We start from the raw sequence: 26,809 nt of genomic DNA, 5'->3' as shown, positions 1-26,809 counted from the left end.
ACAAACGGAAAATCACATAAGCAAATAAATAGATAAGAATAAAGAGAAAAATTATAATAAAATAAATTATTACATCTCGTCAAAATATATCCTTTAACAAAATAAATTAAGAATGCAGCACAGATTTACCTGTCTTAAGAGCTTTGGAGTTCTTAAAAAAGGAAATAGTTTTCATATTGCTCGATATATAGTTGAATTTCCCCTTGTTGTTAACCTACCTGTTGAGAAGATCAGCGACGTCACGCAGAGGGCGTGGCCTACTCAACCTGTGCGTGCACTGATGTTTGAGAGACAGTTGCAGACGCTGAATCACAAACGCTGGGAAGGAAATGCGGACGAGTGTGACGAGACATTGAGTTTTTACACAGGGTTTGAAACCGGGAAAGCGTGTATCGATGATCCTTCCAGCGGTTTTCAACTTCTGTGATCCACACGGAGCCCGAAGGACGTAAAGATGATGCTCAACTTTCTCCCGGTGCGGAAATTCAAGCGCAACGGCAGATATATTGTGTTCGGGGCGGTGCTGATGGTCGCGTTACTGGCGGCTTATCTGGAGTTCATGGCCACCAGCGAGTGGAGCAGCACTGGTGAGTGACAGACATCTGATGCCCTGTCCACTCATTACTCATTACTTCACACGTTCATGATGGCAATCCTCAAATATTAAAGTCAAAATGTTTACAATAAGGACCAATTCATTAACCCTAATTAATAGATTAGGTATCGTGAAGGGACATTAAACAACATTTGTACAGAATTTATTAATAAGGGATTCCCAAACGTTCCCAACTTGTTGTTGTTGTTGTTGTTGAATACATTTGACCTAAATAAAATAACGCATGCTTGTCGGTTAATGGTCACATGACATGCAGGTAAAGAAAACTTAAAAAAAAAAATCTTTTTAATTTTTTTTTATTTAGAATATTTTTTTAATTTAATTTAGCATTTTATGGTTTAATTAATTATTAGCTGATTATTATAATTAAGGTTAATATTGGTTCATGCTTTAGGTCATTATCATTTCGCTCTTCATATCATCCAACTACATAAAGTTGTATTAACATTTATTTATTTATTTTCATCAACACAAGTTAATCACGTATAATGCTAATAATAAATTAGCTAATGCTAATATAGATAACACTCAATAAGGTCGTTTTAGCCAATTTCAAATAGGATTCCAGTTTCCAATTACCTTCTGTTTTTGTTTTCTTAGTAAATTTTGACCAACTTGTAATTGCACTCCTTTCTACATACATTTTGTAATTGCAATGTTTACCCATTATATTCCACAGTTATAATGTTTACCAGTGTTTTAGATATTATATCTTCTGTTGTATCAGGAGTTTGAGCTGGAGATAAAGTTTGGAGTTTGTTAGCTTAGTGAGTTTGTTCTTTGTCGTGGGGAATTGGTTCCATTATTATTAAACACAATACAATTCAAAACAACATGCAAACAGTACAGCACAATATAACGCTATGGCAGAAGACATTGTGTTAATGTGCATGGAAACACGAGAACATCAGGCTGCTTGTTTCTGCCCTGCTGGTCTAGTTAGTTTTTTTTTTTTTTTTTTTTTTTTACACAACAACTTAAAAACAGGGTGTTTCTTCCCAATTCCCATAGTGGCTCACAGTGTCTCCTCTGCTTTCCTTCTGACTCTGGCACCTTGAAACTTATAGTGGTTTTAATCATGTTTTCTTATTGGTCCTATATTGCAAAGTCTGTAGACTCTGTACAAAGAGAAGCTTATGTGATTGTGGAAACCTGAGAGATGTCAGGTGAGCTCTGACTTGCAGAAGGGGTTTGTCATCTTGTTTGAGGTCAGTGTCAGACTAGAGGAGCAACACCAATGTCACACCACCTGGACATCAGCTATCTGCTAATGTGCATCTAAAATTACATTTGAATAGTAAACTCACACTGACCTGCACAAAATCAGATTATAAACAACAGCTGTCCAGTTGCGATTTGCTTGCGCTCGTTCTAATTCTGACTGGGTGACCGATGGAGGACGCTTGAATGCGATCCGAATTCCTTGTTCCTCCTGTATTTCCAAAAGAAATCCAGAGGTGAATGATTGATCTGCACATGGCATTATGATGCGTTCGAGTCCTCTTGGGAAGTTCGTATTTACAAGTTGTGTTTACGACATCAGGTGTGTTTAAAGGGGTCATATAATGGTACATGCACTTTTACAAGTTGATTGTACTGAAATGTGTGTTGGCAGTGCCTGTACACAACCATCACATAATGATAAAAATCCATCCAGTGTTTTTTTACATTTTTTTATCTCCTTATGTTTTCTCCTGTCTCAAATCGAGCCGTCTGACCATGTGACGTCACACGGTCGGACGCCCCTCCCACGATTGTTAATTGACAGCAGCGTTTCAACACATAGATGATACAAATATTTAGATGATACAAATATTTTCGCATCTGGAGACGAATTGTTACCTTGGAACTCAAACGTGTTAATAAGTGGTTCAAACTAAATAAATTATCACTAAATCTGAGTAATTGCAAAATGATGATATTTGGCAACGGTAATTCCAATGCTCAGGAAGCAATTCAGATAGAGGGTGTGATTATGGAGCGGGTGCATGAAATCAAATTCCTTGGAGTTATTATAGATGATAGAATTACTTGGAACTCTCATATTAAATATATAACCACTAAAATATCAAGAAGCATTTCAGTAATTGCAAAAGTAAAGCATATTTTAAACATCAAAGCTCTGCATACTTTATATTGTTCTCTGATCTTGCCCTATTTACATTATTGTTCTGTGGTATGGGGTGGTACTTATAAAAGCACATTAAAACCAATAGTAATGCTGCTAAAAAGAGTTATCCGATTAATTCATAAAGTTGGGTTTTTGGACCACACAAACTCAAAGATCATGGAGTTTTATGACATTGTTGAGTTCCAATCAGTACAGATGCTATACAAAGCAAGGCACAAATTGTTACCAAGCCAAATACAAAGAAGGTTCCAAGAACGTATTGGTTGTTATGAATTACGTAATTAATTAAACTTTAGGGCGCAGAAACATAGTACAACTTTGAAAAGTTTTAGCCCTACAGTTAATGGGGTACAATTGTGGAATAACTTGGAGATGGAAATGAAACGATGTCCAAACATCAACCTGTTCAAATATAAATACAAACAAAAGATTTTTGAAAAGTATAAAGAAGAAATTATTTGCCACTAGGGGTATTTCTACCATGGTCAGATACTGCAAGTGTAGCCTATATAATCCATTTTTTGTTTTTTTGTTTTTTTGCTGTTGTTTCCTTGTTGTTGTTTTGTTGCTTTTGCACTATGTTCCTTTGTATTATTGTGAAATGAGAATTTTTATTGTATTAATTTTGGGGGTGGGCGCTTATAAGCTCTTTTGCTTCGGCCCACTCCTTTTGAGCAGAATGGTTACTGCTCAAATAAATAAATAAACTACAAACACAGACCCGCCCTGAGCGAGCTGTCATCATAGTCCGCCATTGTTGATACGCTGGAGCAGAATGGCGTCTAAGCGATTGTGGTGTTCTGTTCTTGGGTGTAATAAGGAACACAGCAGTCATTTTGATGTTCCTAAATCTGAACCGCTGAAGACGCAGTGGCTGAGTTTTGTTTTCGAAGGGAATTTTCCTCACGATCAACGTCAATGCTTTCATGTTTGCGTGAATCATTTCACCAGACTGCTTTATAAATGAAAACATTGAAAAAGGTATTAGCTCCTGTCTGAGTATGTGTTGTTTATGTGCCTAATGCCTGTCATAGTCTCACAGACTGGTTATTTTTTAAACAGATCAGTAAAATGTTAGTGCTTCAGCCCTGACAGTTGTACCTAACACTGCATAGATAACATTACACATCACTGACAAGCCTAAGCCTACATTTACCGAATTTTTTTTTTCATGACTATTAGCTGTAACATCAATCTGTCAATAAACTAACGTATACATCAGTAAACACATAGCGTTCGTATCTCACTACTCTACCCTGCCAGTACATACAAAGATAGATCAAAGTGACATTACGTTAACCAACCATTCATAAACGTCCTGTTCGAGCCTTAATTGTCGAACTTCTTAGGGGCCGTCATCTTGTTCCGGGTCCGACTCCGGTTCAAATTGATACGGTTGCACAGTGTCCTCAGAGACTCCCGCTGCCATTCTTTATCCAAAATATACCCTCAACTGTTGTCAAGGCAACACTCCACGTGTGTTGTCAAAACGCCCCACAGAACAGAGGGGAGGGGTGAGCAAAGCTCATTATCATTTAAAGGCACATGCACTTAAATGGCGTGCTGAAAACAGAGCTGTTTTTGACCAGGTAAAATTAGTGTTTTCTTACAATACTAATGAGAAGTATATTACAAACTTTTCATTTAGACCCTAAAGAATCATATTAACTTGTACAAAAATGGCATTATATGACCCCTTTAAGTCAAGTGAGCAAAATGGTGGTGTACCTTCTCTTAAGGCTTAGTTCACCCAAAAAGTTAATTTCTGTCATTAATTCAGAGTCAGAAAGCTCTCCGATTTCATCAAAAAATAACTTAATTTGTGTTCTGAAATGTTTGGGTGAACCAACCCTTTAATTAACTACACAAAAATACAGCAAGGTTTTTAAACTATTTCTAGAAAATGAAGAATGTGCATCAAGTGTATTTTGCTTTATGTTTTTTACTAATTTATGAAGCCACTGTAAACTTTGTTACATATTATATTCTTATTAAAATGCTATTATATTTAGTGCAGGCAATTAACTTATTTGGTTGTAAATAAAAAAGCCTGACAATGTCACTGCTAAATACCTCGAAGTATGGTTATCCGCCACATTTCTCACTGACACGCCTCCAATTCATAAAGATCGGGGCTTAAAGAAAATCCAGAGTTTCCCACTCATATTTACAACTTTGCTGTGCTGTTCTTCATGTGCATTCAACTCATAAATATGATCTTTCTGACATGACTTGAAATCACCATAAGTGTTGCACGATATATACCGGTAATAGAAACGTGTCACGATACCCTGCATTTAAAAACGATGCGATTCCTTATTTTACTAGTCCCGGTACTTTAAGAATGGCAGCAGGGTAGTGTGTTTGCAATGCTTTTCTTACACTCCCTGCAGGCACACTGGCATAATTTTGGTTTCGTGACAACATGGCATTGATAAGCACTTAGGAGTCCATTGCTCATGCATGCCATTCCTCTGTGAACCTGCATATATTTTGCATGCTTGTTAGACTTCACACTATAAATTGTGTTGCAAACGTTGTTTGCATATGTATGAGGTTAATAACAATAAAATGGACATGCACAATATATAAAAACAAGAATGCACTCAACTTATGTCAAACATTACCATGTCAGTCTATTAAATAAACTTTTAATACATTGTTTTTCCCTCCAACTCTGAAAATAAACAGCATGTTTTTGTGACCCTGCATGTTTTTGTTAAAAGTGCAAGAATAATAATGAGGCTAATAATTAATGACAATAATGAGTGTTGCTTAGTTAATGATTGGTGGTTGGTGGCTAAACAACTGTGTAATGTGTTTTGAATTGTTTTGTACTGCAGTGCAATTATGAGTAAAATGTCACTAATTGTCAACAATGGTACCAATTACCAATACCAATTTTTTTTTTCAATAGATGATATCCAGAGGGTTAATGACTGCAGATGAGATATACAATTGCTGAAATGAAATTCAAACATTTTACACAATATTTACTCAAAATTCAAACTAAATTAGTTTATTATTGATTGTCAAAGCTGTACATAGATTTTTGGTATTGAAGCTAACACAGTCAGTCACGCAGATACGGTTTTTGGCTGAAAATGACCAAATATAGTTGCCAAATATTCACCCAAAAATGAAAATTTTGTCATCTTTTAGAGACCATCATGTCACTCCCATCCTGAAAGAATTTCTTTCTACTGCAGAAATGTTGAATGTAAGCGGAGTCCAAACAACACTAGATCTCATTGATTTCCTTTTGTATAGACAAGGATTATAGACAAATATAATAAACAAATCCACTATAATTAAAGTCTTACAGGTTTTGAATAACATGAGGGTGAATAAATGATGACAGCATTTTTATTTTTTGGTGAACTATCCCTTTAAAATCAGTGCTAATTCGCTCAATATTACATATAATGTTGCTTAACCCAGAGTTACAGTTTTAAGCAAAATTATTCAACCCCCATTGCAAATCAGGTTTATTGGCAAAATGTAAAGACTTTCAGCTGTTTGCAATGAACAAATCAAACACAACTAATTGAAATAGCTCAACACAACAAAAGTGGTTTCCCCAAATTTAACTAAAAATGCAACTTTTAATGACTTCCGCAGTCTCAATTATTCAACCCCCTGAATATAATCCCTCACAACAGCACAAATCTGCAAAACTGTTGTTACACCTGGTGTGCTTGAGCTAGAACACATGAAATATCTGAACTGGCTAGGTTTGTTGAGTGTCACGTTTTGACTCTATGTTAGTAATATGGCTAAGTCAAAAGAATGGTCCAAATAGTTAAGAGAAGATATCATCGCCCTTCACAAACAAGGAACAGGACATGTATCTTCTATCGCCCTATAATCCATCGCGCTCTTTAAGATCACTAAATTCGAGGCTTTTGGTCATACCTAGGATATCCAGATCCACCAGAGGGAGAGCATTTTCACATTTAGCTCCAAAACTCTGGAATAGCCTTCCTGATAGTGTTCGTTGCTCAGACTCGCTCTCCCAGTTTAAAACTAGATTAAAGACGCATCTCTTCAGCCATGCATTCATATAATATTTTTAATCTTACAGTTAAATCCTATCTCTAGTTCATAAACGCCAGAGGAGAACTGGCCCCTGACTGAGCCTGGGTTCTCCCAAGGTTTTTTTTTTTCTCCATTAGGTCACCTGATGGAGGTTTAGGTCACCATTAGGTCACTTGATGGAGTTTTTTCGGTTCCTTGCCACTGTTGCCTTTGGCTTGCTCAGTTGGGGATATTTTGGGGAAATTTAATTTTATCAATCAATAAATTCCACTAGAAACAAACCTTGTTGTATTATTTTAATTTAATACTGTGAAGCTGCTTTGATACAATCTGTATTGTGAAAAGCGCTATACAAATATACTTGACTTGACTTGACTGACCCAAAAGCACAAGAAAAGTCTGCTCCAGTTTGCTCAAAATCATATAAATAAGCCAAAGAAGTTTTAGGATTCTGTTCTGTGGAGTGGTAAAACAAAACTGGAACTTTTTCGGCCCTATGGATCAGCGGTGTGTCTGGAGGAAGAAGAATGAAGCATATGCTGAAAATAACACTCTGCCTACTGTTGCGCATGGTGGTGCTCGGTGATGCTCTGGGGCTGCTTTGCATCCTCTGGCCTAGAAAACATCATACCATCAGTGAGGAAGCTGAAGCTTGGGCGTCACTGGACCTTCCAACAGGACAATGATTCCAAGCATACCTCAAATTCCACCAAGCCTTGGTTGCAAAAGAAGTTCTGGAAGATTCTACAGTGGCCATCACAGTCACCTGACTTGAAACCCATTGAAAATCTCAGGTGGGATTTGAAGAAGGCGGTTGCAGCACGCAAACCCAAGAATATTACTGAACTGGAGGCCATTGCTCATGAGGAATGGGCTAAGATTCCTCAGAAACGCTGCCAGAAGCTGGTGTCTGGTTATACATCTAGTTTGCAGCAGGTCATGACAGCAAAAGGGTGTTCTACTAAGTACTAAAGTTGCTTGCCATGAAGGGGTTGAATAATTTTGAGACTGCAGAAGTCATTCAAAGTTGCATTTTCAATTTGGGGAAACCACTTGAAACATTTGTCGTGTTGAGCTATTTCAATTACTTTTGTTTGATTTGTGCATTGCAAACAGCTGAAAGTCTGTACATTTTGCCAATAAACCTGATTTGCAATGGGGGTTGTAGTGCCAATCAGTGAATTCTACGTAGCTAAATTAGTGTAATATCTTCAGGAGAAGATGCACAGTTATTTGTTCTCGTTGTTTATACACTCCGCACCGCGAGCCTCCACTGACTTCGCAGACATTTTTCCAAACAGACGAGGCGTTTATACTTGACACATCCTCGCCATTTGTATTAATCTTTGAAATGACAGGTGGCGACTCTGATTACATTGTTTGCGAAGGGCGATGATGTCTTCTCTTAACTATTTGGACCATTCTTTTATACCGATTAAGCAGCGGTAAGAAGTAAAGTACACACGTGACGATGTTTGTTTTTATTACACTTCACCAAACCCCTGCAACAAAACAACCAAAGAATCATGTAAAACCTAGTAAACCTTGAGATTATTAATTGTGATATTGTGACAATTTAAACATTTTCATTTAATTTCATGAACATTTTTATTAAACATAGACCTTTATTTTCCTTAAAAGGGCTTATTTGTGCAAGTGAAGGCTCATTTTGTAAATGTAAGCAATTAATTTAGATAAGCACAAACTGGGTGCCGGTAAGATGCCAGTAACAGATGTACTTGCTCGGCCAGAATCGCCTCGAAGTCATGCATCTTCGGAAGCGGAGCGGTGTTACAAAAAACGGCATGCAAACCGCCACGCAAAATGGGGTCTCTCAACGCGCACGACCGCCAACACCACTATGAAGTCATTTTTTCCGTGTGCACCCTTGCGCTTGTGCGGACTCGGCGAGTATAAACCAAGCATAATTTTATTGTTTTGATTGTTGACAGCGAGCTACTGTGTTCAACTTGCTCTTTGAAGGACTGTAGTTCATCCATGTTTCCAAACCCTACATTTTATGTGTGTGTCAGTTTAGACACACTGGGGCGACATTGTAAGTCAGTGTGAAGTGACACACCCTTGTGACTGACCCTTGACCTTTGATTATTTTTGCACCAGTGGTCCCAGTCCTGGACTTTTAGATCATGATTTTTTTTTTTTTTTTTGTGGGAAATCATCAAAGACCAGGTGCACGGAACAGCAATGGAACGAGACTACAGCAATGCATGTAGGGTGAGACATGCATTACTGTAGTCTCGTTCCATTTCTGTTGCTCTCTCTCTCTCTCACACCCCATCTCTCTCTCTTTCTCTCTCTCCTCTGTCCTGCACTGAGCCCTGGGGCTTCTACCCTCTTTTAAACAAACTCGACATTCCTCCGGGGGCTACCAGTTATTTCTTGGGTGAACAGTGAAAGAAAGGATTTGGATGATGGGGAAAGGCAAAGAGGGAAATTGTGGTCGCTAGCTAAAAACACACTTTGAACATGCACATCAGATCCTTAGGGTCTCTTCTTTAAACTCATTTGTTCTCGCTCACACACTAAGGAAAGTGCACACACCACCCAGTGTGCAAATACACCTGAAGACACAGACCATAATAGCCTGTCCGCCCCGGCCCTCCCCGCAGTGTGTGTTCAGTGGCGCTGGGGGTCAGGTGACCCTTTCTTCTTTAAGCATTTCCTGTGTTCCTTGTTGCTATAGCACCAATGTGCAAGGTTAAGCACACTTACTCTTCTCTGTACACACACACTCTCTCTCTGTCTTTTTGCAGGGAGTTTATTTTCTTTTACCTCTAGACATTTAGCTATATTTGCTGAAAATATTTGCAGATAGCTTATGCGTAAATTAACTATACAAAGTTTTTTATGTATTGTGTGCATGCATTTTTAACCGTCTATTTGAAAAGCTTGAAGCATAGCAGGATGTTTGTCAGCCAAAAGACAGTAGTTGTTCGATGAATGCCACGTCAAAATCCCCATTCTTCATATCTAGAAACTTGAATAACTGGTTTTTGCTCACCTACTGTATAATGTGACTGAAGGGACAATGTATACACATACAGGTGTGTGCCCAAACAATGTAACAGGAGTCTGTTTTTATGTCCTTTCGGTGATGTCCTTAAGCTGATTCATAAATGAATAAATGTTTTTTTCTTACAAGCAAAGCATGTTATTCTTATATGGATAGGGTTAGTTTATAGTAGATCTGCATGATTTTGGATAAATTGAGAATCACAATTGTAGAGATCTTGATTCTCCTATGATTCTGAATAGACAACAGAATAAACAGAATAACGTAATTTACTTGAGGTAAATGAAAAATGAAATAAATGTAAGATAAATGTGTGTGTGTGTATGTGTATGTGTATATATGTGTGTAAACTGCAAATCTTAAACTGCATAAAGTTTTCTTGCTAAAAAAAAAAAAACCCAGCAGGACAGTTTATGGGAAATCAGCACCAGGAAATCAGTATGCTTTGTTATGCATGACATTAGATAATGAATAAGGAAAAGAAAAATGAAAATCTAATGACATGACTACTTTGCATTTTGGGAAACTCTGAAAGCAGCGTTGCATTCTATAAATGGATCAGCATAGTCGCTGGAAACCCAGTTTAAACTCTGTGATTGCCTATAGAATTCATATTTTTGATTTAATCTAATTTTGGGTCAAATTTGAAAGTGTTTTAAGGGAGAGAGTGAGTGACTTAAGTAAGTTAATGCTTTTTCCTTTTTAAAGATTTATGTGAACATGGAATCAGTTTCAGTCTTATCTGGAGAAACCCCAAACCATCAATGGCAAACTAATGACACTGTCATGGATCAAACACACACACCTGGTCAGTCAGGTTTAATTCATTAATTGGCTACTTGACTAAACATTTACTCTGTTTCTCTTTCAGACGTAACCGCCCGCAGCGTTGCCGGGCTAAAAGCTCCTGCTCGACGAGTGGTAAAAACTCAGTTACACTCCATCACGTTGCATGTTTCATTCATCTAGAGTCCAGTTATAATCTTGGAAATTATTATTTTACATGACTATTGATTATTAAATTCAGGTCAATGATTATTAAATTCAGTTTTGTGTAAAAACATGACTCTCAGCACCCAGTTAAAGGGATAGTTCACTTTGAAAATAAATTTTGGTATGTTTTAGCTTACCTCAAGGGCATCCAAGATGTAGGTGTCTTTTTTTCCGCAGTAGTTTCAATTTTGATATTTTTAGGTCAAACCGTTCTTGTCTGTCAGTCATTTCATGCAGGTATATGGTCACTGTCTCAAAGAGCATGCACAAAGTCCAAATTAAAACAATTCCCCATCATCCAAATTAAACAATTCCCCATCGTAAGTACACATTGATGGCCTAAGACACGAAACGAGCGGTTTGTGTGAGAAAACGACCAGTAGTTATATAGTTGGGCAGATTATATAGTTCAAGAGATAACAACGATATAAATACTGTTCGTTTTCTCACACAAACCGCTCGTTTCGTGTCTTAGGCCATCAATGTGTACTTACGATGGGGAATTGTTTAATTTGGACGATGGGGAATTGTTTTAATTTGGACTTTGTGCATGCTCTTTGAGACAGTGACCATAGACCTGCATGAAATGACTGACAGACAAGAACGGTTTGACCTAAAAATATCAAAATTGAAACTTCTGTGGAAAAAAAGACACCTACATCTTGGATGCCCTTGAGGTAAGCTAAAACATACCAAAATTTTATTTCAAAGTGAACTATCCCTTTAAATGAAAAAATCATGGCTGATATTTCTTCTGGTTCATTTGTGTAATGGCAGATAACATATAAAATAAAAATAAGTTGAGTACATTGCATTGTGGGATGCAATATTTGTGTTTCACAGGCTCAAGATGATCACATCTCTGATGATAATCGTGAGAAAGACATCTGGATACCAAAAAACACTCCACAGACATGGAGGATGGAGGTAAAGACACGGCCACAATGACAGAAATACACAGGGAAGGTTGTTACCATGGTGTCCAAAAATATGGTTTAATGGTGATGCATGTCCAAAAACATGGTATTGCCATGGTACATATTCAAAAAAGCATAGTATTACCTTGGTATGTACCCAAAAAGCCTTAATACTCCGATATTTTTGGTACTTTGTAAGTGTAATATTTTGTGATATTTCTCTTACTCAGAGCTCTGTATGCATATGTGTTGATGTGCATGTGCTGTAAGGATGATGGTATTAAACCACAAGAACATTTGCCTCTACGTTGGCCATGGCTCTTTCTATGTGTCTTTGGCAAGACTTTCGCTGTCTTGTTAAATTTAGCATGACTCTCTGTGTCTCTGGTGTCACTGCACTATTTTAAACATGACACATGAGCTGTACATTTTTTGTTCTTTCTGTATGTTAGTTGGGGATTTAAAATAATATTTGTGCTTCATAGTAATTTAAGCTTTAACAGGAGAACTGAGCAGCTTTTATTTTTTTATTAAAGGGATAGTTCACCCAAAAAATGAACAATTTGTCATCATTTACTCACCCTCAAGTTGTTCCAAACCTGTATGAGTTTCTCTCTTCTGTCGCACACAAAAGAAGATATTTTAAAGAATGTCGGTAACCAGACAGTTGACGGTAGCAATTGACTTCCATAGTAGGAAAAAAAATACTATGGAAGTCAATGGCCACCATTAACTGTCTGGTTAATGGAAGAAAGAAACTAATACAGATTTGGAACAACTTGAGGTAATGATGACAGAATTTAAATTTTTGGGTGAACTATCCCTTTAATTCTTATTTGCAAAAATGTGTATTATTTGAGCTATAAAGATGAATGGGCTTTATTCACCAATATCGTCCTAAACATTTTCTTGAACTTCCTAAGAAAAGTCTACGTCGGATTCATGACGTTCTTAAACAACAGAATTGTTCGCACCTGTGTTCTTAGGATTGATGAATCCCACGTCTTCGTAATTGAAAGCGTGTTCCAGTTGTTCCTAATTAGCATAAGAAAACGTCCCCGCAAATTCCCATATAAGGACATGACACTTCAGGGCCGTGTGCAAGAAACGTTGGAGAATGTCCAAAAGACGCACAGACTCAGATCACCAAATGAAAAAAGAACTTCAGTAAATAGAAATTCTATTTCAACTGGTAAATGCTAAACTAAGCATAATATTTGATTTAATCAGCTTAATTGCTGATGTAAATTGCAGTGTTAGTGTTTCTTTGCATAATATGATTTTTTTTTTTTTCAATAAATGATCAGAAATACGTTACAGTAAACTACTATCATTGTAAATGACTGTAGAATTAAATAAAATGTAATGCAGTAACCAATTATTTGGAGCAAACTGTCATCAATCAAATGTGCGTAAGTGTGCTCTTGAGTGTGCGTAGATTTTGTTCTTAGCTAAGAAAAAATCCAAGATAAGAAAACATTTAGTGAATGTCAGAATCTTCGTAAAAAGTGCATAAGTTGGGTTTAAGAACACATTTCTTTGTAAGAACGGTTGGTGAATGAGGCCCAATGAATGTAAATCGTACAGAGAGTCACTTATCAGATCATATTGTGCAACTTTATTAGTTCAAATTCCTTTGCACAGAGAGTTTTTATCACAACCGTGACCCGTCTCATGCTGATACGTATGATGTTTAGGTCTTGCAGCTCTACTTTTGAAACAGTATTTTAATGTTTATTCCAGTGCAGAGTCTTGCCCCATAGACTTCCATTAATCAGTATTAATGTAAACATATTTCCCCCCTTGTTTTTACAGTCTGATGGATCAGATTATCCGAAGAATTTATTTTAATTGTATAGACTATTGTAAAGTAAAAATCTGTTCATTTAATATATATATATGAGTGTGTTTGTGTGTGTGTGTTTGCTGCAGTATCAAGGACAGGCTAATCTTCACATCTTTGAAGACTGGTGTGGCTCATCTATCGCTCAACTACGGAAGAATCTACATTATCCACTATATCCTCATGTAGGTTAAATAGCTGTCAAATATACACTATCATTCAAACGTTTAAGGTCAGTGATATTTTCTTTTTTGAAAGAAAGAAATACCTTTCAACAAGGATGAATTAAATTGTTCATAAGTGACAGTAAAGACTAGTTTCATATAAACACTGTTCTTCTGAACTCTATTCATCAAAGAATCCTGAAAAAAAGCACAATTTCCACCAAAATATTAAGCTGCACAACACTGCAATGAGTCTCATTTAATAATAATTGCCTAAATTATTGGTATTCATATGCACAGGAGAACTTCTCATGAAAAATGTCAGCCTTATTTACACGACATGTGTACGCACATGGAATTGTTCTTACGAATTGATCTACGTTAATAGATTTGGAGTATTCTAAATGAGCGACCATGTGCCCAAGGTTAGTAATAGAGTGGTGCAGATATGACATCACTTTGTAGGCCAAGACGTGGAAGCGAGTTAGCATTTTAGCACTTCCGGTTCAATCGTCCCGAAGTGGGTTTTTGGTTAAATGGCTGAAATAAGGTCTGTGGTGAACACAAGCTCAAAACACTTTCACGTTTTATTCTACGACATGATTTTTTTTACGCTGTTACATGTCTTGAAAAAGGCGGTTGCTAACAAGTGGCTAAATGGGAAAACAGAGGCAGCCGGGGACATTAAACGTCATCACGCCGAACAGATAAGCTCAGTCCGCTTTCACAGCTTCTTTATGCTTATAATCGAGCTCTTATAAACCATTCTAACTCAAATGGTCTTGGAAAATGTTTTAAAATAAAAACTGAAAGAGTTGTCGGAAGCTAGTTATGGTGACTTTGAATTCGTGGGACCGTGGTGTAGTTTGTAGTTTGGTAGCTTTTTACTTCTGGCGACTGCATTGAGGCTTCAAAATTCATAAAAGTTGTGTTATCATAAACTTTTGTTGGTCACAGAGCTTGTTTTTAGCGTTAATTAAAAAGCCTATGGGAAAATCCAATTGGGTTTTTGTCGAGGGAACCAGTGTGATGCTAACTGCCGGTTGGCCTACAAAGTGACGTCATACCTGCACCACTCTATTTGCATAAAACACTCCAAAACCATCTCCATATAAGGGCTTTCCGCATACCCTTTCCTTTCGCTGCTCTCAGCAAACATGACACTCTCTAGGACGCGTTCTCGTCTGAGAGCACACGCAGCATTCAAAGAAATTTCTCTTAAACTCATTCATAAATATTACCCTTTTAATTATTATCTTGTGAGCAGATTTAATTGTGATATTGATATATTTTGTACATTTTGTGGTTTACATGTTGAAAAAGTTTTCCTCATTCAGTTTGTTTTTGGTCAGATTTTTGGTGAAGGCTCACATCATACCCAGTTTTCACCTGTGCTTTAAAAATGTTTTAATTTTTTTTTCTCCTATGACAAATCTTATAAGGAATATTACTTAATTAATCTGCTATTTTTTTTAGCTAAATTTACTATTCATCGATGAAAATTTGGAGGATAATAAGCCTTTGTTTTTCATTTTTAAATCAGAAGGTCAACAATACCTAAACACAATGTGATGTTTAAAAAATAAGAAAGCTGTAAAATGTGTTTCCATTTGTAAACATGTTCAAATTTTAAATTAACTTTTAAGTTTTTTTTTATGTATTTGTCTTTTTTGGGGGGGGGTTTATTCAATGTACCCCACTGACTGTAGTTGTGATTCTTTAAAACCAATAAAATAAAAAAGGACACGCAGAAAGATCCTCTATTGATGCCAAGTGTGCCAACCTCAAAACAAGTTCGAACACACAAGAAATACGAGTGTGTTCCTAAAACCCAGATTACACACCTCTGATTAGACAGTTGTACATCTGCATCTTTACGCAGAGGAAACTATATATATACAGTGCAATGCATAAGTTAATACACCCATGCTAAAGTTGACTAAAAAGACGAATAAAAAATCATATTTTGGAAATTGAATCTGCCTGCCTCTATGGGAATTTAACATAGGGGTGTACTAACTTATGCACCATGTATTTTAAGGAAGAACATTTATTTATTTACGATACATTATTCATTCACAAAGAAAATTGGTGTCCTTAAAGGTTGGATTTTTCCTAATTTTTTTAATTAAGGCATTAAGTTCAATTTCCAAAATATGATTTTTTTATTCCTCTTTTTAGTCAACTTTAGCATGGGTGTATTAAAGGCAGGGTAGGTAGAAATGGTCTAAAAATTTTATTTTTCAAATTTGTTTAAACTTTATGTACATATCAATACATAATTCAAATGTAAGTACTCTGAAAAAGAAAGTATCAAAATCGAGTGTCTGTAGACCTCTCACGACTGTTTTAAAGACATCTCATTATTTCCATTCACTCCAACCCCTCATTTCTGTGCTTCTTCCAAAGCCACGCCCCCAAAACACATGAACGCGCGACTCCGACCGCTGAGGTAGAGGACGCATTATTTACCTGAGACAAGCGGAGGGGAAGGGGCATTTTTTTGCCTGGTTTGCCTTCACTAACTGCATATGCCGGTACTGTAAATTTAGATTGCTCTTTCTCTGCCATTGTTTTGGTATTCCTAGGTTCAGTGCCTTCTTCTTCTTCTTCGATAGATTTTATTGGCAGCTTGCAAACATAGTGCATTACCGCCATCTACTGGACGGAGGTGTGATCAGGTTCCGTGCCTCTCGCACTCCTCAAATCAAACGGTCGCGCGCAAGTGGGCAGGTGCTGTGTGGCAAAAGGGTGGTTGCCATGGTTGCGAGAGAGTGACAGTCGCCTAAGCCAATCCTTTGATTCGTCCCGAATCGAAATAATGAGCTGTGTTTAATACAGATTAAACGGTCTAGAGTCACTTGATTTTTATACTCTTTTTTTCAGAGTTCTTACATTTTAATTATGTATTGATATATATAGAAAGTTTTAACAAATTTGGATCTTTAATTTTTAATAAATCCTACCTACCCTGCCTTTAACTTATGCATTGCACTGTATATGATGAAATATGTATGCATAAAATTTAATCTTGGTAAAATTAACTCACATTTACAAGACATTTGATTTTTGCGTATGCGTGGTTTCAGTTCCTATATATATATATATATATATATATATATAGGTTTTACTGAGGAAATCAAAATACTGTACGAGTGTGTTCCTAAAAGTTAAGAAAATAAACTTTTTTAGCGCATATACACATTTAAAACTCTTTCTTTCTCTGAAAAAAGCACCAGGAATATTGATGACATCATCTCCTGTGCAGGAGGGGCAATAAAATGCTTTCTATAATAAGAACATCTCTAAATTATGAACCCCACCAGCCGCTGATCTAAACGGGCGTTTCTGCTGCTGGATAACCTACTGTTATTGGTGGACCACATACTGCAACTGGCCTCAACTTTTGAAAATCTGATAGCAAATGTGATGTACAGAATTTCTGATATAAGACTGCAATCTAATGAAAAAAATGCATTATAATAAATTTGATCATACATTTACACTAAATATTACTAGAATAGACCTAGGTTATATAAATGAATTGAAAATGTATCTAAATACTCTACTATAAAACAAGATCAAGCATGTTGACATCACATTGTTATTTTAGTATATTAATATTTTGAATTGAATTTTGTGCTTTTGACAATTTATTAGTTTAAAAAAAAGTCTTGTTTTATTTTTATAGTTTTAACAAACTATTTTAATTTGAGTACTTCTGCTTAGTTATTTCTAATTTTAAGTTTTCATGTAATACTTATTTTATTTCAGCTAACAAAACGTGTTAGGTAACAATAACAACAGCAACATACTTTTCTTGCAGTATTACATTTGTAAGCATTGCATTGCATATTGCATATGATAACACTGTTTTTTTTAACCTCTGTAGAATCGTTCAACTGTGAAGAAACTTGCTGTGTCGCCCATCTGGACCAATTATGGACTCAGGATATTTGGCTACATACATCCTTTTAGTGATGGTCTGTACATCTCTCTCTCTCACGCACACACATTCAGATTGTGTGCTATTGTCTCACTGTTAATCCTTCCCTGTGTTCGACAGGTGACTTTCTGTTTGCAGTGGCGTCTGATGATAACAGTGAGTTCTGGCTCAGCGACGATGAGAATCCCGAAAATCTGAAGCTCCGTGCTTTTGTTGGAAAGGTTTGTGAGTATTAACTTTACAATTACTTTTGTGCAGGTGCGTGAAATGGATGCACTTAATTTTGTGTGGTTCCATTTTTAGACAGGCAGAGAATGGACCGCCCCAGGGGAATATGGGAAATACGCCAGTCAGAAATCAGATCTTATTCCGTAAGTGAATGCGCCGTTTGTGTTTCATAATGCTTGAGGGAAATGCTCACACACCTTTCCATGTTATGACCACATACATACCTCAATGATGAAGAACTATTTTTAGACTCAGCATGTGTAGATTCACAAGCTGCTGCTTGTGTCCTAATTCTGGTCTTGGCACAATGCGGGAAGTCATTAGAAGTGATTCGTCTCTTAAATCATCACTTGTAATGTGTGTGTGTGTGTGTATAAACATCCAACGGTAAACAAACACACAATTACTCCAGTCTTCAGTGTTACATGACTGTTCAGAAATCATTCTTATATGCTGATTTGCTACTCAGGAATTATTAAATAACATTTAACAATATAAATGTATTTACTGTTACTTTTGGTCAATTTAATGCATCCTTGCTGAATAAGAGCTTTAATTTCTTTTTTTAAAGTGTGTGTATGTTAAAAATGTATAATCTAAATTGAATACAAACATGGGAGGTTTCTATTAATTAATTAATCTATATCATTGTGTATATTATATGCATAATCTATATTAATTATTAAGTATCATTAATAAAATATGGTCAATTTCATATTATATTTAAAACTGTTGAAAAGCTTTATATAAAGAAATCTTCAAATTCTCTAAGAGGAAAATTCTCGCACATAGTTCTTACAAAATGAGGAATGTTTCATATTTTGTTATTGTGTTTTACAGTCTTCAGAAGACCAGTAAATATTTCTTTGAGCTCATTCATAAACAGAACAATCAAGGAACGGACCATGTAGAGGTTGCGGTGAGTGTGTTCACTGAGGGTGTTGCTGTGATTGTTGTACAATGTTATGACACTGCCTGTATTTACTTACAGTGGCAGCTCAAACAGGCTGGACACGGATTTTCAATCATCGATTCCAAGTTCATCTCCCTCTATATCAGTGAGTGTGTGTGTGTGTGTGTGTGTGTGTGTGTGTGTGTGTGTGTGTGTGTGTGTGTTATTTTGGGCTGTGGTTGCAGAAATGCCAGGGTAGTGTTAGGATGCCTGGAATAGCTGCTCCTGTCCACACACACGCCCTAAAATAGAGCTAATGATGGGGTACAAAGTGCGTGTGTGTGTGTTGTCGTCTTATTGCTTCAGCTGCTCTTTGCGTTCATTTCTATGTAAATGTATACAGTACTTATGTAGCTTTAGGTAAAAACTCACATGTACTCACTCACATGTTTTTGGTGTACTTCAGATTGCTATTTTGTCAATATCCGTCTGTCACTGCATCACTGTTTTTATTGTTAAAGGGATATTTCACCACTGGAAAGATGCATGTGTATTTAAATTGGGTCATTTATGTAGTAGAAATGTGAAATTATTTTAGAAGTTTGGTGCCTTCTAGACTGAGAAAAGCCAGAAAATGTATTTTTGGCTCATGTGGATGAAAGACAACAACTCCCAGAATGCACTTGCTTCGCTGCCCTAGGAAGCCACTCCCAAGGGCAGTATTGGAAGAAATGATATCGATCATTTGACTCGAAACTGAAAAGACATTGTTTTATCGTGAGATCCCACCCCCTATGGGCGGGTTGAAAACATGTGGAACTAGCTCCTACTACTGGCTGTAGTCTCTCGCCTCTGGCCAAAAAAGCCTCTGATGACGCAAAATGATGATTTTTGCGTCATCTGAGGTTTTTTTCCAGACACACAATACAGAAATCTCTCGTCTCAGGGGGGCATGAGGGAGGGAAGCACGTTCATTTGAAAATACTACCGGGTTTCTACTGATACAAGGCTTGAACTACTGATACAAAGTAAAACTATTTTGAAAAAAATTTGTCAATTGAAATGAAGCTGAAATCAAATTTCATTTAGTATACACGGTTATATGAATATGTAAATTAGTCTCCGCCTCCACTCACTCACAGCAGCTGAGAATACCTGATCCACTCGGTCAACTTTACTGTAGTAAACGCTGCACAATGGTAAGAGAAATACTGGCTTAATTCACCCATATATGTTTGAAACAGAAACTGATTCAGAAGAAGTGGAAGAGTGAATTATACAGGCTCGTCTACAAGTCGATGTATCAGAATGGTAGTGCTTTTTATGTATCGCTCTCTATAATGTCGGACACATAACGGTAATTAATATGATTAGCCTTTTGCTTGACACAAACAGCTAATAATGTGTTACTAATGTTACACAAACCATGTTCCCGTTCGCCATCGCAGAGTCAGACAGCTGCCTTCTGAAAATCAGTATCCTTAGAAACCCTTTGAACAACTTAGAACGTCAGTGAGAGAGCCATTTTTTATTAAAGGAACACTCCACCGTTTTTTGAAATAGGGCTTATTCACCTTTTTTCCTACATTTAGATAGGTGGGCAAATGCATTTTTGTCTCAGTGCATGCGTTGTTTTAGTTTGACAGGGTCGGCGCTAGCTTAGCTTTGCATAATGAATGGAATCCTTTGTTGCCAGCTAGCATGTCCTGAGTAAAAGTGATAAACAAAAAACCCTACTAATTACTTCTTGTGGCCTGCGTATTCACAACGAGTATAAATAGCGATGGAGATTAACACTAGGCGATTTCCTAGGCAGATATTGACTTATATAAGGACTATATTAGGGGGAAGCACAGGCGAAGCACTGCTACATGGGTGTGATATCTCTGCGCCCAAGTAGCAGTGCTTCGCCTGTGCTTCCCCCTAATATAGTTCCAAGTCAATATCTGCCTAGGAAATCGCCTAGTGTTAATCTGCATCGCTATTTGTACTTGTTGTGAATACGCAGGCCACAAGAAGTAATTAGGTGGGTTTTTTTTTTTTTTATCACTTTTACTCAGGACATGCTAGCTGGCAACAAAGGATTCCATTCATTATGCTAAGCTAAGCTAGCGCCGACCCTGTCAAACTAAAACAATGCATGCACTGAGACAAAAAGGGTGATTTCAAACCGCGCTTTGGAGACTGTCTTTGGTTCACTGCGGTTTTATGGAGAATGATGAATTTGCACATGGTTTGTCTGAAAGCATATTAAAAACAACAAATAGACATATAAACAACATTAAAAACTTGATTTTCACCACAGGGGGTCGTAAAAAAAAAGAGACAAAAATGCATTGCAAACTTGCTAATACTAAAATGAAAACTAAAAATAGGTATGTCAGATGATGCGGACCATGTTTAGAATGGAATGGAAGTGCATACTATTCTTTTTAAATAGTGTATTATATTAATAGTTTAATACGTTGTAAAAACAGTATGTTTTAAGCAGTATATTATTTAAAAAAAATTAAGTTTCAAACACTAGTATATACCTGATTGTTTGTGTGTGCAGATGAGTCCACTCTGAAGGCTGGAGATGTCAATCACATTCCTCAGACCACTGCCAGTCATGTGACTCCGCCCCAGAGGTCATCTCAGAGGTCATCTCAGACTCCGCCCCATGGAGCAGACATGCTGAGAGCAGATCCGCGAGACTCGTTTCATCAGGGTGAGAAATTCAGACACAAACTCGCGCTCACTTAATACAATTTTTATAGTCAAATAAACATAATACACAAACATAATACAATGACCTGATGAGCCATTCAACACTAAACTTAAAACATGAGAGTGAGTGAATATTAACAGAATTTTAAAAATAAAGTAGATCTGGCAGGTTTAGGAAAGTTCTATTACAGTATAATAAATAAATCATTGTCCTCTGCACTTTGTATTACGATTATGATAATGATCCATCACTTTATATTTGCTTCTTGTTTCTAGTTGTTTGCTTGTTTCTTAAATTTTGTGATGGATTGACTTCTTAAAGTTGCACATGTGCAAGGCAAACTAAAACATAATATTCAGAACATGAATTCAGCGCCACCTTGTGGCAAAAGAGACATTTCCACATTATTTTGACTGGAGGGCTCTATTAATGGAAACTGAGAATCTTGATATATTAAATTTAATTAATTATAATCCATTTGGTGATTTCTGAAGTTTTAGGAACTGTATGTTCTTCAGTAGAAACAGTAGTCATTGAGTTTGTTTATTTAGAGTTTAGAGATTATTAGAGCCTTGAATGTTTGCTCTGACCTTCTGGTTGAACTACTGCATTAGAGCCATTAGAGCCTTCTTGTCTTTCTTGTTTGTGTGTATGTGTAGTTCCATTACTGGACAGGATGCGTTTGCAGGGAGTTTTACCTGACTGCATCTATAATCCCAGTTACATCATAAAGGGATATCCTCTACTGCGCTACCAGGGCCTGCAGTTTGTAAGTGCTTAAACAAATTTTTTTTTTTCATTGCATTCCTTTTTAAAGCGATGAATCTTGTGCCTATGTGAGCATGATCTTGATCAATCTAATCTGATGCAGGTGCATCTGACATATGTGTATCCCAATGACTACACACGGCTCACACACATGGAGAGCGATAACAAATGTTTCTACCTTGCAAATCCATACTACCTGGACAGGTAGACACACACAACTACACTACCGTTTATGTTTATGCTCAACGAGGCTGCATTCATAAAAAGTAATATTGTGAAATATTATTAAAATTTTAAGTATTTGAATTTATTTCAAATGTCATTTATTCCTGTGATGGCAAAGCTGAATTTTTAGCATCATTACTCAAGTCTTGGGTGTCACATGATCCTTCAGAAATCATCCTAGTACGCTGATTAATTTGAACAGCATTTATTTTAAATTAAATATTTTTTAACATGATTAAAAATATTAATAAAAAATAAAAAAAACTCAAACATTTGAATGGCTGTGTACTGTCTGTACATGAGTGAAAACACACACACCAATCTAGCACTCTTTGGTGCACTGTCATGTAGTGTGTTATCGATGATGTCATTGACCAGGTTCATCATCACATGCACCTTGTGTATTATGATCTCAAATCAAATCATTTATTTTCAGATATGGCTTCTCAAAATACATTCACCTTGATCTGCCTGAAAACGAAGAGTTCATCAAATTCAAAGGTACAGCAAACACATAGTGCTTTAGTGGTGTATTTACATTTAAAGACAACATTAAAACAACATTCTCAATGCATTTAACTTCCTTAATGCAACAAGAATATTTAGCAGGAAATGAGCAGGACTTAATTTTATGAAATTATGAGGGAAAAAAAACATGTTTGTCTTATTAATAATAACATAAAATGAATTGTGTGTAATAAGATCAGGTAAATTTATTAAAATGGGGTCAGTTTTGTTATCTTTAACTTTTAACTGTTATCTTAAAATATGCAATCCGCATGATGGTTTAGAACATAAAACATTTTAAAAGGAAGGTAAAAATGTTTATTTATTCCCCATTTCAAGACACCTCATGCTTGTCTTTATCTCCCTGTAGGAGATAGAAATTATGAGAAGCAGCAGCAAGAGGAAGGTATGGAGAGGAACCAGGTTCTCCAAGATTATGGCGAATATTACGATTACTCAATGCAGATGCGCCGCAAACTGTTCTCTGTCCAGAAAAGTGGCATAATCAGAAAAAATAGGCAAGACGGGAAAATGTATGTCAGATTTGAACAGATAGACCAAAACAACCAAGCTAAGGAAATCCAAAAACCGCCTGAAGAAGCACAGCACCAACCGAGAAGGAAGAAAAAGAGACGCTCTCAAAAACACCTGAAGGACCAAAATATACCTTCTGAAGTGAAGACCCATGACCAGGGAAAAGAAAAAGACTCTGTGGTTGCTCAACCGATTCAAAATTACATCATGGAGAAGATACCTGATCAGCAGAATCCAGGACCAGCTCAGAAAGAAGGCCACTGGAGGTCAGAGGTGAAACATCAAATAGCCCAATCGCTCCGTCAGGATGATGGAATTGAGCTCCACCCACTTAAAGCCCAACACGGCAATAGTAGCGATGGAAATCCAAACCCTGTTGCAGTCAGAGACAGAGATATTCCCATGGAGAATATACGAGAAGACGATGAGTTGAAGGAAAGGTCAGTGACCAACCCTGCCATGTTTGATGAGGTCCAGAATGAACGTCATGACATTGTAAATCGGATGGGTAATCGAAAAGTCTTTCTGGGAGAATATGTGGACAAAGCACCCAAGAACTCATTAGATGTGGTAGAAGTAAAGAAGAACAACAGGACAGATGAACGACCATCTTTCGATGGGGATGAAGTCAAAGCAGAAGCAATGATGAGGCCCAAACACCCAAAACATAAAGCAGAAAAACCTGTGCGTGTTTTGAAGGACAACCCTGAAAAGGCTGTAGTAGTTGACAGCAGTCAAAATTACAACAATATCATCAAGCATATAGAAGTGGCACATCATCTCCAAATCACCCAAAATCCACAGCAAAACACATCATATAAAAAGGGCAATGAGCACAAGACGTGGGTCCTCTCCACAGAAGAATATAAGCACTGGGGTGCTGTAAATGATGCCAGAAGGGGAAATGAGATACAGGATAGTGCGATACATATGGAAGAGATTGACGATGGACAAGGTGAAGAAGATGCTTTGGTGGATCGTGGTTTCTCTGATGAAGAAGACTACGACCTCATCAATAAGGCTGTGTTTGACGTGGAAGTCAAGTGGTCTCAGACGTTCCAGGCTAAACCCTTAGATCTGTATGCCACGCGCTCCGATTGGATCGATCTGAAGTGTAATGTGTCTGGAAACCTGCTGCTCGACGAATCAGAAGCGTTGTCTGTAGTCGAAGCTTTTATGAAGGAACTAAACAAGAAATATCCAAGGTAGGCTGACTGTTACAATTATTTTTAATTAAATATCCGATTAATACAATATGCAAAACGGTGTTTGGAATGGAATACTAGCATATTGCATACCACACATTTTATACAGTATACTGCCTGCCATTTTATTAAAAATATTATGTGAAACCTGCATCAACAGGGTCACATTTCTTTGTATTGGTTTGTTCGGAAAGTAACATGTTCCGTAAATACTGCAAATTATACACTATCGTTCAAAAGTTGTTGTTTTTTAAACATTACTACTTTTATTCAGCAAGGACACATTAAATTGGTCAAAAGTGACAGTAAATACATTTTATAATGTTACTAAAGAGTTCCATTTTAAATAAACGCTGTTCTTTTGAACTTTCTATTCATCAAATAATCCCAAAAATGAAATGTGTAACAGTTTCCGCAAAAATTTGAAGCAGCGCAACTGATTTCAACATTGCTAATAATAAGAAACTGGTTTTGAGCACCGAATCAGAATGATTTCTGAAGGATCATGTGACACTGAAGATTGGAGAAATGATGCTGAAAATTCCGCCTTGCATCACAGGAATAAATGATGTCTTATAATATATTTAAATAGTAAGCTGTTGATTTAAAATGTAATAAAATTTCTCAATATTACTGTTTTTACTGTATAAAATAAATGCAGCCTTGGTGAGCATAAGAGACTACTTCCAAAAACATTAAAACAATCTTATCAAACCCAACTTTTGAATGGTAGTATATACTGTGTATTATTTTATCGTTTAATGAACATAGCATTTTAAATTGTATGCACTATGCAGTTTGTGTGTGATCTTTTGGGATTCTGATCAAACAAAACATCAAAAATATTCGTCATAATGAAAATTGGAAGATCAAGCCAAGCGCATTGCATTTTAGAATACAGTATGCTCTGGTCCTGTAGCATTGATTGCATACAGAAAATCTCTGAACAGTAACAATAGTATGAGTAGTATGGTAATATGCCATTCTGAACATTTTAATTAATCTCAGACATAAATTGGTGTGTGTGTGTGTGTGTGTGTGTGTGTAGGCAGTTCTCTCTAGATCGTATCGTGAACATTGAGAAGAAGCCTGATTATAATCGGGGCAGTAGATATCTCCTGGAACTGGACCTGCTGGAGGCTTCAGGAAACCACTTGCGCCTGGTTGAGTACATCTTTGTGAAAGGAACTGAAGATTGGGGTTCTCATAAAAAACAAAAGGTTAAGGATGAAGAACTTAAGCTTTGCAATCCATATAGCTTCAACTGGAACCCGACAGCTACTGTCCACTTCATCATCCCAGGTAAAACTCTCTCAAATAGAGAAGGATGAAGAACCAGATTTTCTGAATCTTACTAAGAAAGATGGGTTGTTCTGGTCTATTACTGGCACAGTCCAAACACCTTTATATTGGTAACCAGCAGTAAGATCATTTTAAATGGTCATTACACAAAAGTTGGATGGTTTAGCAGAAGTTACACCAGCTAATTGAAACAGCTTTGATTTTATGTGTTTATGCATAATTGTCTATTTAAAAATCCTCAAAATTTAGGTTTATAAATTTGATTTTAGATAAATTTGGTTTATAAATGTATATACTGTATGTGTGTATATACTGTGTGTGTGTGTGTGTGTGTGTGTGTGTGTGTGTGTGTGTATGTATGTATGTGTGTGTATATGTGTATGTATATATGTATGTGTGTGTGTGTGTGTGTGTGTATATATATGTGTGTGTGTGTGTGTATGTATGTATGTGTATATGTATATGTGTATATACATGTGTGTGTGTATATACACACACACACACACACACGCACATATATATACACATATATACATACATACATACATACACATATACATACATACATATATATATATATATATATATATATATATATATATATATACACACACACACATATATATATATATATATATATATATATATATATACACACATATGTATGTATGTATGTATATGTGTATGTATGTGTGTATGTATGTATGTGTGTGTGTGTGTGTGTGTGTGTGTGTGTGTGTGTGTGTGTGTGTGTGT

The 26,809-nt window shown here is 36.5% G+C and overlaps 1 protein-coding gene across 1 annotated transcript in view; it reads left to right on the top strand.

The window, feature by feature from the left end:
* Positions 1-295: 295 nt before the first annotated feature.
* The window catches only part of b4galnt3b (beta-1,4-N-acetyl-galactosaminyl transferase 3b), a 31,842-nt gene continuing 5,328 nt past the window's right edge, over positions 296-26,809 (top strand). Inside the window, exons 1-15 of the mRNA XM_084408846.1 lie at positions 296-587; positions 10,691-10,740; positions 11,656-11,739; positions 13,662-13,757; positions 17,629-17,719; positions 17,803-17,903; positions 17,986-18,053; positions 18,751-18,829; positions 18,902-18,968; positions 21,357-21,512; positions 22,172-22,281; positions 22,384-22,484; positions 22,942-23,006; positions 23,383-24,751; positions 25,800-26,053. Of these exons, the coding sequence (XP_084264972.1) occupies positions 455-587; positions 10,691-10,740; positions 11,656-11,739; positions 13,662-13,757; positions 17,629-17,719; positions 17,803-17,903; positions 17,986-18,053; positions 18,751-18,829; positions 18,902-18,968; positions 21,357-21,512; positions 22,172-22,281; positions 22,384-22,484; positions 22,942-23,006; positions 23,383-24,751; positions 25,800-26,053 (2,824 nt within the window). The 5' untranslated portion in view covers positions 296-454. The remainder of the gene's footprint in view (positions 588-10,690; positions 10,741-11,655; positions 11,740-13,661; positions 13,758-17,628; positions 17,720-17,802; positions 17,904-17,985; positions 18,054-18,750; positions 18,830-18,901; positions 18,969-21,356; positions 21,513-22,171; positions 22,282-22,383; positions 22,485-22,941; positions 23,007-23,382; positions 24,752-25,799; positions 26,054-26,809) is intronic.

Source organism: Rutilus rutilus (genome assembly GCF_951802725.1).
Source record: "Rutilus rutilus genome assembly, chromosome: 5".
Lineage (NCBI taxonomy): Eukaryota > Metazoa > Chordata > Actinopteri > Cypriniformes > Leuciscidae > Rutilus > Rutilus rutilus.
Note: the sequence above shows the minus strand (reverse complement) of the source record. Positions and strands in the feature narration are given on the sequence as shown.